Below are 16,359 nucleotides of genomic sequence, written 5' to 3'. Positions count from 1 at the left end.
ACGTGTACATATACAGAGCTTACCTAGCTGGAAAAAGTCCGTCTACCACCCTTCGAAGTTACCGAAACCGACCTTACGCTTCTTTTTGATGTCTCCGTCAAGAGCGTTTGCAGATGTCGGTTTATCCTGTTCGAGACGCCTCTTCGCAATCAAGTATTTTCCCACTGACGCCCCGGACGTGCTCGTGGTGAAGGATGGATCGTCCGCCCCAACCTTCGTACCAAACCAGTTGATATCATCACCGAACTTTTTCTCCGTCTGATGGGACGGGTTCCGAGCCTTCTCCTCCGCCTCCGCGCGCCTCGCCAGCTTCTTCGCTAGCTTGGCTTTATACGTCTCGAATGGATCCTGGAAGCTTAGGAAGGGTCAAACTCAGAACAGGTCGGTGTAAAGAGATTGCGTACATTGTGACTTCCGTGATCTTCACAGGTTTGGCTGGCCTTTCCGTGCCGTCTTTCCTAGGTAACTTCTCCAACGTATCAAGTACATCTTCCCCGCCTACGAGCTTCCCAAATATAGTATGTTTGTTATCTAGGTGCGGGGTAGCTCGGAAGGTAATATAGAACTGAGACCTGCCATTTGCGTTAGAGGGGGAGATTGTTTAACTGAAACATCAACCAACCCGTTTGTGCCTGCGCCCTTGTTGGCCATGGCGACGACGCCCCTGCTGTCGTGTTTTGCTGCACCTTTTAGATCGTGCTCGTCCCTAAAAGGTGTCCCCCAATGGGATTCGCCTCCAGAGCCGGTGCCTGTGGGGTCACCTGTCTGCACCTGTCGCACTATGTCAACGTAATATCCAAAGCAGTAGAACGCTTCCTAACCATAAAACCAGGTACAAGACGGTGGAACAAGCAATCGTCGTATTTTCCAGCCTTTGCCAACATCAAGAAGTTGTAGCAAGTCTTGGGTGCCTAATGATAATTTTAAACGACGCGAATGCTTGAGGAGAGACAATGCAAACCTTTTCACAGAAAAGCTCGATATTCAGCGAACCTCCAAGACTGGTACCCACACGAACGTAAGCTCTGCGTTTCCCTACATCTTTCTCTTTGCCCTTGCCTTTAGGAGGGTTTATCATATCCTCAAACATCAGCTCTTCCTACATCGACTCCTGTCAGCGATGGTGTCAAGAGCGAAAACTGCGACATGCCTCATCCCAAAGTAGCTTGCTCGAATCTGCCTGAGGCTCTACAGACGTTGAAGTGAGGGAGGCTCCTTGGGCTCCGGATGAATATGGTGAAACGTTCCCTGTACCAAGAGGCGGAGTTGAGTCAAAAGGCGCGAAGACGGGGCCATGAACTCACACGGCACTGCTGCTTTGCTCTTGACGTCGGTTACAGGCTTTACGGCCGCTGGTTTGGAAGTCGCTGCTTCCTTTCTTGAAGCAGCACCGCCTACAACGAGAGCAGATGTCGGTGGTAAACCATGAGGGTTTTGAAGAGTGATGACGTCCGCCCTGAAGACTGTAAATAGAGGAATGACAAGTGGCATCGAATGACATACTTGGCAAATTGCTTGTCCTCTAGAAGATCCTTGCCACCCTTGATGCTTTCTGCAAGGAATACATTGCCAGTAGTGGCAATAGCCACAATGTGTGAGTGTTCGCTGAATGGTTTAAAGGAAATGGGATCATGAATCTCTCCAGATGTTTTACGAGAATAATGTAGTGTGATCAAGTCATTGGGGGTCAATGGCTCCTTAGTAATGGGGTTCGTGTTGTTATGTTGTCTTTCGTACCATGGTCAGCAAGGTCAATATATTCAGAGATGTGACTCACTTCAACCATGGTATTACGTTCACGAGGTCAAACACGAATCCTGTACCATCAGAGTTACGGGCACAGACAGGGTGATTGAAAGGCTGGAAAGAAAGTGCACAGCAGTCAAATGGAGTTTGCGACTTTGTATACGATCCTTCTTGCTTGCTGCGGGGGTGGGTGAGCGAATGCGTCATTGATACATGGGGATTTGTACATACGCTTTGTACCCAGAAGAAGCTGTGTGCTGGCCGAACTCGCCAGCATGCTCCCGGTGGGTGATGTAGAGCTTGTCTGAATTACCGTGACCCATAGTAAAGTTTGTGTCCAAAGCCCAAGGCTAAACCTGAGAGCTTGAGAGATAGTGGTTGAAGGTAGTTCTATCAAGTTCAGGTGGTAAGACGTAGCGTCATATGTTCCTGGAGCCGAAGACTCCAGGTGTAAGGAAAGAAATGTTGTATCCCTCCGATCATGCCGGCTCGCGGCCCGCGAGCGCGGATGGCCCGCACCGCCTAAATATTTAGGGTTTACGTCTAAATTTGGCAATGTCTCAGCGTCTGCGGCAGCACTCACACGTGTTCTTTACTGCTCTGAATTAGTGTACAGTGAACGTCTCCGCAGCCAGGACGCTGACCAAGGTCACTGACGTTAGTGACCTTGCCGGGTCAGTGACCGGGTCACTAACCCATAGATAGGGGTAAAGAATTACTGTAGTATTTCAGCTAGCCTTACTATCACTCCATCTCCTCGTCGAGTCTGAATGTGCGCAGTGGGCACGGTGTTCGAACTTCAGACCTGGCCAGATGTGTTGACGCCCCGACAGGGATAGCACTGTTGAGACTTGTGTGACGTTTCTCTAAACATGACCAGGTTGTCGTAAAAAATAACAGTTATTTGGGACTAATATCGAGCGCCATGTTTTGCATTCTGTCGACCTCCAAGTGGGCCTCATTGTTAAGTAGATGTATTCTCCTTTGTACATCCAGTAAAAACCCTGGTAAAACCAGTAGATGTATGCTAGAGGTTGTTGTGTAGACAAACGCGTATAGTACAGTATCCTTGCGTGGCAACCAAAGTGACATAGTGTCCTTCGGGTCCAGGTGTGCCCACTAGGGCCTTGAGTCTATGTGATGGTAATATTGCCGTTTATACAGAATCCGTTTTTATTTACAGAGCCCGACATCGGCCCGCCGCGTTCAAGTCCGAGTTTGACGCGACGTATCAAAAGCCTTCATCCGCACGACGGCCACCTTGCAAAAGTCAGTCAATTGGGCCAAGAACGAATACCAAACGCTTGTACTTAGGCGAGTAAAGCCAAATCCGTCCGCTACTCCCATTGAGCTTCACGGTACAGGCAGCGTCACCTACAGCGCTACTAGGTCCTAGCCTTGTTCAGTTAGCATCCATCCTGGTGTCATGCTTGGCCGTTCCGTTTCTGGGCACAAAGTTCCCCGAGGCATTATTCTTGATTTCTTGGCCCCTAGTGTTCTCAGTCCTCCACGAAGATACGCCTCTTCCAAACGATTAGTGCGCACCGAGCCCTCCGGTCCCGATTCTCGACTCGCCGCTTTCCCCTTGCCCGTACACAGCAACGATCCTGCCCAAGTCACCAAAGCCATTAAGGAGAGACTTTCTTTCTTGAACCGGCCCGACGTCACTTCTACCCCCACCGCAGACATAAATTTCTTCAACGAGTCCGTTGTCAAGATCAGGGTAGCTCTAACTAGTGGACGGGATATACGGAAAGTTGCGACGTATTGGTCGGAGCTTCGTTGCAAGAAGCTCCTACGTTTGCTCGGACGGCAGATTCGCGATTTCTCCAAGCTTGCAGCCAAGTTATGCCCCGATCTTCGCCCGGGTCAAGCTTGGGATGAAGGTGAACGAGCCATAATAGAAGAAATCGCCATAGACGCTGCTACTTACGGAGCTTTCGAAGCACTCAAGTCATCTCTGTTAACACACGTTCGGGCACAGAATCCTCAAGCTGCTCATGACCTTTACAGGAGGTTCCTGGGGGCCAAGCGAATTGCAGATTCATCTCTGCTCGTCAAGACTCCTTCAAACGAGACTCGTGAGCAAAGTACAGATTTGGTGCTCAACCTTGTTCCATCCTCTACCTCATCTCCGGATCAGGGATCCATCTTGTTGGTTGTAACGGCTGCCCATGCACAAACGAACTCGTTTCTGGAGGCATTGCGCATATTTCTCCAGTCTCCAGCGCACCTGACCGACTTCTGGATTAGCGAGGTAACATCGTCTCTGCGCAATGCCGAACTGGCAAAACGAGTTCGAGATTATGCGAAGCGGCTCAACACAGCTCGCATGCTTGTTGAGCCTCGTCTCATGACAGCCAAGATTTCGACTGCAATTGACAATCAAGACTTGAAACTTCTTCAGCAACTGTACCGGTCAACATTGGATGGTTTAGAAGGCGAACAATCCTGCTTTGCTGCGAAGGAAGCTGACGTATCCTCCATACGCCCTGTCATGGTTCAAGATATACATTGGGCGGCTTTCCTTAAAGCTTTCATCATGTGCGGGCGGAAAGACCTTGCGGAGTCCCTTTGGGATGATATGCTCCGGTTCAGTGTGTCACCCGGCATAGTTGCATGGACAGCGCTTCTGGATGGATACGATGCCTCCGGAGACCGGAATGCAGCCGTGACAGCTTGGGAGAGCATGCTAGCCCAAGGCATCAAACCTAGCATACCAGCATACCGTGCCATAATATCTGTCTTGTTCAATGCACGGCAGCCCAACGCAGCGATGGACACTGTCAAAGCATTCGAAGGGGAATTCCCTGTCACTCCTGCCACCGACCACTCTCCAATCCTTGCAATCTATAATGGTGTATTCCACGGACTTCTCACCAATGGTCGAAACGAAGATGCTCATGCGCTCATAAATCGCCTCCGAACAAATGCGCCCAAACCGGATATTGTCACCTACAATACGTTCTTGCGGCATTATGGAAGGAAGGGAGACATGCGAATGGTGTTAGCTATCTATAAGTTGTTGGAAGAGGATAAGCTCTCAGGCGACGTGTTCACGTTTTCAACCATTCTATCGGCTTTGATGAGGGTTGGACGCACAGATGCTGTTGACTTGGTCATGAACATCATGAAAAAGCAGAACGTGGAACCGAATGTGGCTATCTTTAGTTCTATCATCGACCAGCAAATGCGGGACCCGTCAGAAGAAGGACTCAAAGCCGCACTGGATCTCCTGCAGCGGATGGAAAACAATCCCAACGCACAGCCCAACGACGTTACATACACAAGCATCTTGGCTGGGCTCCTCCGACGTGACACCACCGATATGAAGCTGACGGAGCAGTCCATGGCTTATATCCGGGGGCGCATGAAGGAGCGGAATATCCAGCCAAATCGAGTGACATATCATATTCTGCTGCAAGCTTCGTTTGACAACCCCAGTCCACGAGGCCTACAAAACGCACTAGGATACTACAGAGAGATGGTTTCGCGAAAGATACCCATGAATTACGACACTTGGTATGTACTTCTCAAGGGGCTATTAGATAGGGAAGACTGGATAGCGGCGGATGAGGTAGTAGACGACTTGACTAAGTCCATCATGCCCAGGGGTGCGTTGTTGAGTATCGTGGAGAGTATCAAGGATCGGAGAGTCCATAGATCATTTTCCAGTCATCGGTCTAGGTGATGAATTCGACTAGCTTTGCTCTGCTTCAGTGCGAAAGCCAGAACGCCGAGGCATGTCGCCCGAGGAAAAAGGTTTTGTTGAGGCCAACCCGTATGTAGCGGTCATACACTGAGTGATGTTCGTCAAGAGTCAAGCCGAAACCAGAGGTCATATGACAACTTACGAAAGTAGCTGCATCTGCGCCCGAAGTATCTGCCCACCCACGGAAGAAGAAGCACGAGGGCAAGTTGTTGGAGCTCCTCCACGCTTTCTTGCCACTCTTTCTGGGCGAGGCGGTATGCCTCATCGTCAGAGTCGTATGAGAGCTCTGAAGAAGTGTCCAAGGAATGTTGCGACCTAGGCATGCTTGATGTAAATGGCTGGCGCTGAAACCGCACTTAAAATGGTCAACACAAGTATGGGGTACCTTGGCAAGTTGTCGAAATCAGACTGTCAGACTTGGCGCGCTGCAAAGGGGAACGGCAACAGCCGCCGTCGCTTGCACCCCAGATCAGTCACAGCATCACAGATCAAACACTCAGACCGGTGGAGTAAGTAATCACTTGAGAGTTCAGATCCAGAGCCAACCAACAACGACCTCGAGGCCCTTTGGGCTTGCCCGTAAAGGACAGGTTCAAGGCAACAGTCATGCATAAGCTCGAGGATGCTTGGACTTCGGTCGTCTATGCCAGGCAGCTGGACACTTGAAGCAAGTTTCAGTTCTGAGCTGAGCGCTTAGTACTATAGTACTAGTAGTAAACTTGACTTGAGCAACGAGCATATGAAATCGTTGTCACGGTCACATAATAACGAAATAATAATGCCATACAGTGGAGCGAACGCCGTTTGACTGTCGGCAACGACTCTCTTGCTCGGCTCTAGTCCTTGTCAATCTTCCTCTCCCTGACCACCATCTCTGGTCAATGCATTATGGACGTCGCCCCTCCCCGCTCTCGGTACAGGCTCGTCGGTCAGCCCCTGCTTTATGCCATCTCCGTCTTCGCCAGTCTGGGGGTCTTTCTCGTGGGTATCCTTGCTCCACACCGCCTTTTGTCACTGACGATGTTCATCGCTCGTTCACTGCCAGTTTGGATATGACCAAGGGTACTGCAAATTCGGGCATAACTTTCTGGTAACTGACATCCCTTGCAGAGTTATGTCGGGCATCATCACGGGTCCGTATTTTAAGAGCTACTTTAATAACCCAGGCTCCATAGAGGTTGGAACCATGGTCGCCGTGCTGGAACTTGGCGCCTTAGGTGAAAATATCAATGCTCTAAACGGCCAGCACGCTGACGAGTACTAGCCACATCCATCGCTGCCGGACGGGTGGGCGATGTCATTGGTCGGAAAGGCACTCTCTTCACTGGTGCTCTGGTGTTCACCATTGGGGGTGCTATCCAATCTTTCACTACCGGATTTTACGTCATGATAGTTGGTCGTATTGTCAGTGGACTTGGTGTCGGGTTGCTCTCGTAAGTCTTTACCCTGTGTTCACAGTGATGGTTACTGGAAAGAGCTTTCAGCACGATCGTCCCCATATACCAGAGTGAAATTTCCCCTCCCAATCATGTACGTTAATATTCTTTCCGTTTTGCTTGATACTCACGGCAGCCTGCAGAGAGGCGCGCTAGCATGTATGGAATTTACCGGCAATATTGCGGGCTATGCTTCCTCTGTGGTAAGTAGGAATCCCCCGCTTGGTTGGCAAACACTTGACTGGTTGGCCAGTGGGTAGACTACTTCTGCTCTTATATCAAGTCGGATCTGTCGTGGCGTATACCCCTGCTAATGCAGTGTGTGATCGGAGCTATCCTGGCGGGTGGAAGCTTGGTTATGCCGGAGAGTCCAAGGTAAGTTATCTCGTTTACTTTGTCAACTAAGCTTGCTTCATGCGAATTAGGTGGCTTGTCGACACCGACAACGACGCTGCCGGGATGAGAGTCATTGTTGACTTGCATGGAGGCGATCCGACTAACCTTTTGGCACAAGCTGAATTTCAGGAAATCAAAGACGGTGTCATGTTGGAGGTGTGTCAAGATATTTTAGCATACATATCCTACTTTAACTGGATTATAGCGTGAAGCCGGTGAAGGGCGTGGCTATGGCGTGATGTGGAGGAAATACAAGAGAAGGGTCCTCCTCGCTATGTCATCTCAAGCCTTTGCTCAGCTGGTGGGTGCCTATTACAATTGCCAACAATAAGATTTCTCACTAAAATGTCATGTAGAATGGTATCAATGGTAGGCGACATATTTTTGAAAGAATCTGAAGCGCAGTCTGCTGATAGCCTTTGCTAGTCATATCTTACTATGCACGTAAGTCGTGTATGGATCCCTTATGCGCCATCCACTAATGCATCTCCGTAACAGCGTCGGTGTTTGAAGGTACTTTCAATCCCAAATTTTGTAAACACTTCCTCATATGATGTGCAGAGGCCGGTTGGCTTGGCCGAGATGCCATTCTGATGACAGGTATCAATTCGATTGTTTATCTTCTGAGCACAGTCCCGCCGTACGTTAATCGAAGCGAATTCTATTTCATGGCGCTGACGGGATGACATAGATGGTACCTCGTAGACCGATGGGGCAGACGTTTCATCCTGCTATCAGGCGCTGTTGTCGTAAGCCTCTTATTTTGCTCATGGTACACTCTAACCACTCCGGTAGATGGGCGTGTCTCTGGCATTTACTGGTTGGTGGATGTACATCGACGTCCCAGCCACTCCGAAAGCCGTTGTTGCCTGTGTCATCATCTTCAACGCTGGCTTTGGTTACAGTTGGGGTCCTATCCCATGGCTGTATCCCCCTGAGGTAAATCCAATTAGACGGGCGAAGAATCTGTTTTCACCCTATCGCAGATTATGCCTTTGAGCTTCCGTGCTAAGGGTGTCTCAATCTCCACAGCAACGAACTGGTGCGAAGGATACCCCCTTTTCAATGACAAGTGCTGAGTTTCGTGTTTAGGGCTTTCAACTTTATAGTTGGTGAAACCACGCCTTACCTTCAGGAAGTAATCACTTGGCGTTTGTATCCCATGCATGCCTTCTACTGCACCTGTAGCTTCATCTTGGGTAATTATTCTCATGGCATCGATGATCACTTACTGATAATGTTTGCCCTTAGTGTACTTCCGTGAGTAAACAGCTTGTATTGCCTTGTTCCCGCTAAAGCATTTTCCTAGTCTATCCCGAAACCAAAGGGGTTCCATTGGAGGAGATGGACGCTGTATTTGGCGAAGGTAAGGGTCAAAATATACATTGCTCAACCTGTTTCTGACTATCCACAGAGGAGAGATTAGACTACGAATCTGAACGGGCTTCGCTGATGTCAAATGCTCGATCTGTCGACCGTCAGTCAACTGGTTCTACGCCACAACCTAAAGTCAAGGCACCCTCGGAACGTGGTTGGGTCAGCAGGCTACTTTATCGCAACGACAGGAGTTCCTACCAGCCCATTCAAGACACCGACGAATAGGAACTCACGAGGATGGATGGTGAACGTCACATGGCAGAGGAAGATAATACATCATCCTCACCATAATCGTGTACAATGTGCTCCCCATATCACTGCGGAGCGATCCTGATAATGAGGGGCTTGTGTCCTTTGCGATGCGGGATGAGCGAACGATAAGATTTCTTCTCAGTGTTTATAACTTGCTTTCCATCCTCACTAGCGTAGTTTGGAGCATCCACTATCCCGATTGCATTACTTCTTTGTATCTTAACTTCCAATTGTCAATACAGCCCTTGATGATCTTGTAACACCATTTCCCCTTTCGTTAAGTATCTTCAACATTAAGCAGTTGAAGCTTAGCAACCAAACGCTTGGTTTTGCCCGCCGTTTGCTCATCGTCTCTTTGTCCTTCCCCTCATTTTCTTCGCTAGCGTTGGCGGCCTATCCTTGTGTAGTAATGGCACGCAACCGATGCCACAAATCCTGGAGCTTTGAATCTTTGCGATTACAATGCTTTTAACCCCGTCTGACCGACTGGTTAGGAGTCTGCCCTTGTATGTGTTTACGTACATTCGGCGGGATCGGTATCGGACCGGACTTTGTATAGCTCCTTATATATTATATGTGATTGTCACGACGCGCGGTCGCGAGACGCGTCTGTTTTGCCGGGACGTCCATGTTTCTCCTCACCACTTCTACGCGCTTAACATTGGGCACAATCGTTCCAACATGCTCGAAACGAGCCCTCAGTCAATATATGAGCCATAGTGCCTCAGAAAACTCGTCACCGAACCTTTCTTCGCGAGATTCTCCGCAGCAAGACATCGCACTTGAAAAACCGTCCTTCGAAACTATTGGCCTTCCAATACCCGTGGTGAAGGCTCTTCATGCGGCATACCCAGATATTCGACTCCCCAGCAACATGCAAAGAAAGTTTATAACATCTCTGCTAAATAATGAAGACATTATGTACCAAGACTTCACTGGGACTGGAAAGTGAGTACTGCTCTATCTTTCAACAGTTTCTCACTGATTTCTCTCCGTAGGTCATTCGCTTTGATGCTTGGTCTCCTAAGTAAATCACGGAGAGTCAAGGTTGAGCGAAAAGATGGAGCAGAACACTCTGAACGGTGTATCACGACGCTGGTCATTGTACCACATCGTGACCTAGCGATTCAATACCTTCGGTGGATTCATCGTTTTGTATCGCGTACGACTCCTCCCGCCTCACTGGATCGCATTGCACAAGTTCTTGTTCGAGGCAATCGCAGCGCTGGGGAACTAGCTCAATCTCCCGAAGTGGTTGATTGCATTCTAACTCCTCAAACCGAAAGCATGAATAAACTGGCCGAGACGCCTCCCCACATTCTTATTGGCACCGCCACAGCACTCGTCGACGTCTTGCACTCACAGCCTGCTCTCTTGCGGCTATCAACCCTATCCGCCGTTGTGGCAGACGAGGTTGATTACATGTTAGATTGGGTCCCATCAAAAAAGAATAAGCACAAATATAGCAAACTCCTACAGAAGATAGATCGCAGACCCGGGCCTCTCAAAGTGCTCTTGGACACTATGTACACTCCACGCGAGGGACCTCGAGAAATTCGCAAGAGTCTTCTTAAAAAAGGACTTGCGCCCGCACAACGTCCCCAACTTGTTGTCATCAGTGCAACGATGCGCAACAGGCTCAAAACTGCATTCTTTGGTGCATTTGGCTGGTTCAGGCGCGGCAAGACCACCAAACTATCTAAGAATCACCAGAGGGTCAACCCTCGCCCTGGGTACGGGTTCAATCCCGATGTTACACATCACGTTCTGCTCGTAAGACAAGATGGGACGGCTACCAACGTGCCAGGGTCTGTTACTTTGGATGTGGACAATTCCTCGGTACTTGATGAACCAATTGTGGATCCAGACGCTGACGACATGCCATTCGATGAGGATGAACATGAGTTGGAGTTCTCAGATACATCACACAAAAGTGAGCGGCACAAAAATGTCTTTCTTTGTCTCTCTGACCTTGGCACTGCAGAGCTCATTGATCGACCACCAACATATAAACCTCACTTGCTAGAATGTATCGCCGTAACTTTCGCGATGGACGTTCCTCAGAGGGCCCTCCTCATCTTGCCCTCCGATGGCTCAGTAGACCGTGCAATTCTGGACTTACGCGCACTAGGCGTCAATGCCTTCGGTCTCGATCTACTAAAAGACGAACAGTTCTCGTCGAGGCTTGCAGAAGGTAGCGAGGGCTTCCACTCGGAGCCTACATTGCTGGTGTCGACTGTGGCAACTACCCGCGGGATCGACTTTCCCTCACTCAGCCACGTTTTCATACTGGGCTTGCCTGCGGAACCTCGAAGCGACACATATTTGCACCTTGGCGGGCGGGTGGGGCGTTTCGGCCAGAAAGGCAAGGTCATCACTGTTTTGGAACAAGGCGAGGAACCGATAGACGACAAGACACCAGTGAATGACGAGGCAGCCAAAATGAAGAGGATGCTGAAGTCCATCAAGATAATCCCTGCAAAGCTGGAGCGCTTTGATTGAGCCGGACTAGCTTAAGAAGCATCGGCACATCTTAGCCCAAGGACCACTGAAGATATACCATAACTAACATGAAACTAATGTACGCAGCTTTTCTGTCGTCGGCTACATAAATAGACCCAGTGCTGGTGCACGTATCTCGATCGGACTAGGTACCGGTGCGGGTATCGCAGTGTAACTACGCCAGTACACTTGGCGCTACAAGCCCTGTTGATGCAACAGACATAGGTTTTGCGGGATGCAAGTCAGGAGGGGAGGGCCGTGGTGACCTGAGTACGATAAATTGCAGGTTATTGCAGGGCTTGTTAACCTTACCTGAGGCTGATCTTAGATCTGAGCAAGCTGATCAGAAGGTTGCAGCCCATCCATATATACGGGCCGCATGCCTTAGGCCTTATGTTGGGTACTGCCTGATTACACGCTAACGCTTGCGTGCGCGTATGCCACATTGCCACGCAAATGATCATCTCGAGTTCCCTCGGCGGGGAATCCCAGCCCGATGCATGTGAACAACTTCCAGGCTGACAGCGCGCCTTAACTTTGCCGTTCAAGCTCAAGCTTCAAATACTTGGTAGAAAATGTCGGCTGGGAGTCCGTTTGTTTGCCTGGTTGCGTCTCAACTAGTGGTATGATGCTGTGATGCATGACTTGAGAATGCCTCCGCTGGCGACGGCCCCGGGCCATTGATAGGCATGCTACTCCAGCAGGAATGTCGCAGAAATATAATAAACGTGTTCAGCAGAGAGAAATCTGTCCTGTGAGTACTGCTGCGCGCCGAGACAGACTCCTATCAAGGGGAGAGCAAGGTGAGAGCAACAGAACAAGCGTGGAAGGAATCGAGGGAAAGGTTGTCCTCGAGGTTGCCCACACATATGTTGGAGCGCGTCATAAATAGCTATGGTCTTACGCGGGCAGAATTTACCCGAGCAGTGGCTGACCCGGTTGACCACTGTTGGCCAGCCAGCGAATGCGTCGAGTTCGTGTCGGCTTATTATTACGCTTCACCTTCCTCTCCCTCTCCCTCCCTCTCCTTCCCGTCCCTCTCCTTTCCTCCTTCAATGCCGGGCTCATCCCCGGCTGCCGTCTTTTGCCGGACTGCCCTCTTGTTTTGTCTCCTCTCATGCATCTTTCAATATGTATCCGCTCAGAGTTCCACCCAGTCCAACAACTCCGCATCTTCGACAGCCTCTCTGATTACGATTATCGCTACTACCTCGTACACCAGCATCGTTGAATCAAATTCGGGGAACACTCAAGTTCCAGTTGCTACCACAGTTATTCAATCAGTGTACAACGCTACGAGCACTCTGTCATCTCCCACCTCTACCACCGCGTCTACGACCCCGACTCCTATTGTTCTTGATACTCGAATCACCCCGGCATTTGGTGTACTAGGAGCCATCCTTATTCTTACTGGCCTTCCCAGCGCTTTCTGGGGTCACAAAAATAGATGGTAAACCTTCCTTAATGTTTGTCAGTACTTCCCCTGTTGACCTCGCAATCACAGGACTTCATTCTTTCTCATCGGTTTCTACACCTTAGCACTCGTCTGTTTCGTCCTCATCATCAAATTTGGTATCCTTCCGGCACTCAACCCGCCCAACAACACCCTTCAGGGCATGTTCGTGCTCGCATCGGCGATTGCTGGCATTGTTGGAGGAGGCATCACCATTTTCTTTTGGAGGGGAACCAAGTATTTTATAGGAGCTTGGGGTGGGTTTGCAGTGGGATTGTGGATTCAGTGCTTCAGGAATGGTGGCTTGATCACCTCTGTTGGCCTTCGGTGGATCCTTTATATTGGTACACGATCTGCCTTGTACAGCGGTCTACGATGCTGACACTTTTGTTAGGGTGTGGGGTCGTGGGGTTTGTCTTGTGCTCATTCCCTAGACTGCATTGGCAGATGCTACTTGTCTCGACTGCGGCCGTTGGTTCCTCAGCATTCATCCTCGGTATTGATTGTTACACAACAGCAGGCTTGAAAGAGGTGCGGATCTGAGTATTTTGCATGCACACATGCCTGACAACCAATACGCACCAGTTCTACATATGGAACCTCGGATTTGTCGATATGTTCCCCAAGTATTCTCAAAATGGCATCCGCTTCCCCGTCTCGCAGACTATGATGATCGAATTGGGTCTCATTGGTGCAATTGCCCTCATGGGAGGAGCCGTTCAGCTGCGTATCCTTCGTGTCCTTCAACGCAAACTGAAAGAGATAACGGAGGAGCAAAAGCGCCGCGACGAAGAGGCTGAGTTGGGTGCTTCAGATCGGTTGGCTGAGCTGGACAAAGAGCGGGAAGAATGGGAACGCGATCATCCAACCCTTGACAGGCATGGTCGTCGCGAAAGCGGCTGGTCAGGCACGCCATTAATGAAGGACTTCCCCACCACAGATTCCAATGACGGAACGCTTATTGGCGATCGCCGTCCGCGTTATCAGTCCGGTGTCTCTGACTTGATGGCAGCTCCCCCCGACGACGATGAACTGAACAAACGGGCTGCTTCCAAGTATCCAAAATCTCAAGGTGTTCTGCCGGCGTTGGATCTTGGGCTGGGGATCAAGGACGATGTCCCTTCGAGTTTCATTGCACCAGATGACGGAAAAGACAAAGACGGACCAGAGTTATCTGCGGAAGACAGAGCAAAAGCAGACGGACTAAGAGCAGAAATTGATACACTCAGGCGTTCAATCGATTTCCTTCGGTCGGAGACTCCTGGTGTGGAATCTTCCAGTGATTCACGGTCGCGCGCCATATCTCTTACTTCTCGCCGGACCCTGAGCTATGATCTCGACAACGTCACCGCGCCACGACCCCATGCTCGGCCGCCCAGACAGCAGGCACCCCGCAGTCGGATACAATCTATGGAGCTTGGTGCCCAAGTTGATGCACCACCGCTTGGTGCATCCATCGGTCGACCAACAAGTGTACCTCTGAAAGACGAAGATTGGGACTCCTACACTCATGATCGCAAGCTCCTCCAGCCTCCTGCCGGCACTAGTGTCCCCATATCTACGACGCCTATGAACCGCATTCCTTCATCGCGTATACCGATGTCTGCAGCAGTCGCAGACGCCGTTGCTCAACGCAAGCGCCGGGAGAGTACCTTCGAAATGAAAGACATTGGTGGTAGCGACTCAAATCCGAAGGATACATCCGATGATGACGTGCCTATCGGCGGTCTCCGTCTTTCTGGGGCCCACGGAAGTGGTCGAAGGAGGAATAGCAAGCATCTGAGCAATATTCCTCAAGCCCTCCAACCATCAGCGTCTCCTACGGGTCAGATTTCGCTTGACAATCCGGCCACTAATGTTCCTGTGATCCTTCCACGCCCCAAGTATGCAAAGCGCACTCCGTCCCCTGACCCTCCCACCAATGTTCCATACATTATGCCGCGGGGTGATTCGGGAATCATGGCTCCAGTCCCCAGGAAAGCAGAACCTCAGCGAGTTGCCACTGTGGAGGAGATGGAAGCTCGTCATCGTGAGAAGATGAGAGACATGCAGGCGCCAGTCACGCAGCTTGAGCAGGACCATGCGAAATTGGAAGATGCCAAGAGTCGGTGGGAGCGATCCCGGGCTATCGAGAAGCAGCAAGTCAACAAGCGACACGCAGAGAAAGCTGCTCAGCTTGCTAAGGACGACAAGACCAGACGCCAATCTGGCGACGTATTGAATCGAGGGTCGACCTTGGTTGACCTGGAGAAAGGTCATCGTACTTCGCTTAGTGCCGATAAGCTTGCTGCTATTGCAGCTAACGGTTCCTCTTCTAAGCGACAATCCGTATTGCGGGTAGAGGATTGGCAACGGCGGCAGCAAGACACGGGGACAGGAGCGCAGGCCGAACGTTCCACAAGGCCCGGGACGCGAAGCCCCGGTAATTGACCCTTGCCTGGTGAGGGTTAGTCTACAGGTTCGACGAGGTCAGACGATCTCGCATGATCAGCTATGGAATGGCTGAGGCACCATTGCCTTCCCTCCTTTCAGATCTTTCGCTACGTACACGGATGGACTTGAACGGACTTCATTGGACTGAACGATACGTAAACACTTGGATTACCTTTCAATTCTTGCATGGTGGTATCATTGGCGGTTATACGACATCTCGTACATACAATCCTTCTTCCTAATATTATATAATGCATTGCCGCAAGGCCACGAATCTAGTTACTATTGCCATCCACCTCATTCCATGCTTAAAGCTTAAAGCTTTGGGGATGCTAGAGAATGTTTGGGGTTGCGTTCCGCAAATAGGAAATAGGGCGTGTGAGCGTACGAATGTATGTAAAGCAGGAGAGTTGCAGTGAAGGCGAAAGAAGACGTCCCCTAAGGTTTCACTAAGAACCTCCAAGATGCGCCGCTCAGTGACTGTACCGAATGGCTTGGACGAGGAGCAGAGAAAGAGGCGGGCAGCCCTGCCTCGGGCCAAGTCGACGGCTGATGTCCAGCAGAGTGGACATACGTCGGCCAAGACGCAACGGAGGCCGAAGGAAGGCTTGAACGAGGAAGATCAGGACGCGTTCAGCCTAGGAGGCTTCTTCCCCGGTATATTTCGATGGGGAGGGAAATACAGTGAGGCGGAGGCAGAAGGAGAGGTAACAGCGGAAGACTCGGAGCAAGCTATCTTGGGAGAGGACAAACTGGGCATTCTGCGACTGAGTTGGTTCTGTGGCGGGACGACCAATCAAAAGATGCTGATTGATGATTGATTTTGCAGATCGGGAGATATTCAGGATGGACGAGGGCGCGGACGACGAGCTGCTTGTGTCGCCTTACGCGGAGGGAAGTGCTGTAGACGAGGAGTCATTGTTTCTCGCGCTGCGACAACGGCGGGCGGCGAGCATGGGGGTGTCTGGGGACGAACCTTTGGCGGTTGCCGCTGGCCCCCGTAGAGTGTTGAGCGGGGTCCCAGGCGCAAGTGACTTATAAATACAAAGCTC

At 50.5% G+C, this 16,359-nt stretch overlaps 6 protein-coding genes across 6 annotated transcripts; 5 read left to right on the top strand and 1 right to left on the bottom strand.

Annotated features, from left to right (window-relative positions):
• Nucleotides 1–42: 42 nt before the first annotated feature.
• On the bottom strand, nucleotides 43–2,069 carry CONPUDRAFT_86762 (peptidylprolyl isomerase-like protein 2; the record flags this gene model as incomplete). The annotated part of the gene is made up of 10 exons (XM_007765279.1): nucleotides 43–355; nucleotides 405–572; nucleotides 623–771; nucleotides 822–911; nucleotides 962–1,099; nucleotides 1,151–1,248; nucleotides 1,305–1,456; nucleotides 1,504–1,728; nucleotides 1,778–1,924; nucleotides 1,978–2,069. 10 exons carry the CDS (start codon nucleotides 2,067–2,069, stop codon nucleotides 43–45), a joined length of 1,572 nt encoding a protein of 523 aa, XP_007763469.1.
• A 941-nt stretch (nucleotides 2,070–3,010) lies between these two features.
• On the top strand, nucleotides 3,011–5,535 carry CONPUDRAFT_115555 (uncharacterized protein). Its single transcript, XM_007765315.1, has 2 exons — nucleotides 3,011–3,060; nucleotides 3,115–5,535. Exon 2 carries the CDS (start codon nucleotides 3,173–3,175, stop codon nucleotides 5,435–5,437), a length of 2,265 nt encoding a protein of 754 aa, XP_007763505.1. The 5' UTR covers nucleotides 3,011–3,060; nucleotides 3,115–3,172; the 3' UTR covers nucleotides 5,438–5,535.
• A 739-nt stretch (nucleotides 5,536–6,274) lies between these two features.
• Nucleotides 6,275–9,172, top strand: CONPUDRAFT_79052 (general substrate transporter). The gene is made up of 20 exons (XM_007764617.1): nucleotides 6,275–6,439; nucleotides 6,504–6,520; nucleotides 6,569–6,675; nucleotides 6,723–6,891; nucleotides 6,943–6,988; nucleotides 7,038–7,097; nucleotides 7,148–7,269; nucleotides 7,320–7,446; nucleotides 7,496–7,591; nucleotides 7,647–7,659; nucleotides 7,717–7,734; nucleotides 7,789–7,803; nucleotides 7,852–7,930; nucleotides 7,982–8,039; nucleotides 8,086–8,229; nucleotides 8,277–8,332; nucleotides 8,383–8,489; nucleotides 8,542–8,550; nucleotides 8,600–8,656; nucleotides 8,705–9,172. The coding sequence occupies exons 1-20, from the start codon at nucleotides 6,347–6,349 to the stop codon at nucleotides 8,890–8,892; spliced, it is 1,581 nt and encodes a 526-aa protein (XP_007762807.1). The 5' UTR covers nucleotides 6,275–6,346; the 3' UTR covers nucleotides 8,893–9,172.
• A 374-nt stretch (nucleotides 9,173–9,546) lies between these two features.
• Nucleotides 9,547–11,667, top strand: CONPUDRAFT_115552 (P-loop containing nucleoside triphosphate hydrolase protein; the record flags this gene model as incomplete). The annotated part of the gene is made up of 3 exons (XM_007765314.1): nucleotides 9,547–9,867; nucleotides 9,918–10,852; nucleotides 10,904–11,667. Coding segments are annotated over 3 exons (1,774 nt in total), but the record flags the coding sequence as incomplete, so codon positions are not given.
• Nucleotides 11,668–12,476: 809 nt separating this feature from the next.
• CONPUDRAFT_148869 (uncharacterized protein) lies at nucleotides 12,477–15,304 on the top strand (the record flags this gene model as incomplete). The annotated part of the gene is made up of 4 exons (XM_007765313.1): nucleotides 12,477–12,871; nucleotides 12,926–13,218; nucleotides 13,269–13,405; nucleotides 13,460–15,304. 4 exons carry the CDS (start codon nucleotides 12,477–12,479, stop codon nucleotides 15,302–15,304), a joined length of 2,670 nt encoding a protein of 889 aa, XP_007763503.1.
• Nucleotides 15,305–15,771: 467 nt separating this feature from the next.
• On the top strand, nucleotides 15,772–16,348 carry CONPUDRAFT_148868 (uncharacterized protein; the record flags this gene model as incomplete). The annotated part of the gene is made up of 2 exons (XM_007765312.1): nucleotides 15,772–16,078; nucleotides 16,137–16,348. The coding sequence occupies 2 exons, from the start codon at nucleotides 15,772–15,774 to the stop codon at nucleotides 16,346–16,348; spliced, it is 519 nt and encodes a 172-aa protein (XP_007763502.1).
• Nucleotides 16,349–16,359: the final 11 nt, after the last annotated feature.

This window comes from Coniophora puteana (assembly GCF_000271625.1).
Source record: "Coniophora puteana RWD-64-598 SS2 unplaced genomic scaffold CONPUscaffold_1, whole genome shotgun sequence".
NCBI classification, from domain to species: Eukaryota; Fungi; Basidiomycota; class Agaricomycetes; order Boletales; family Coniophoraceae; genus Coniophora; species Coniophora puteana.
Note: the sequence above shows the minus strand (reverse complement) of the source record. Positions and strands in the feature narration are given on the sequence as shown.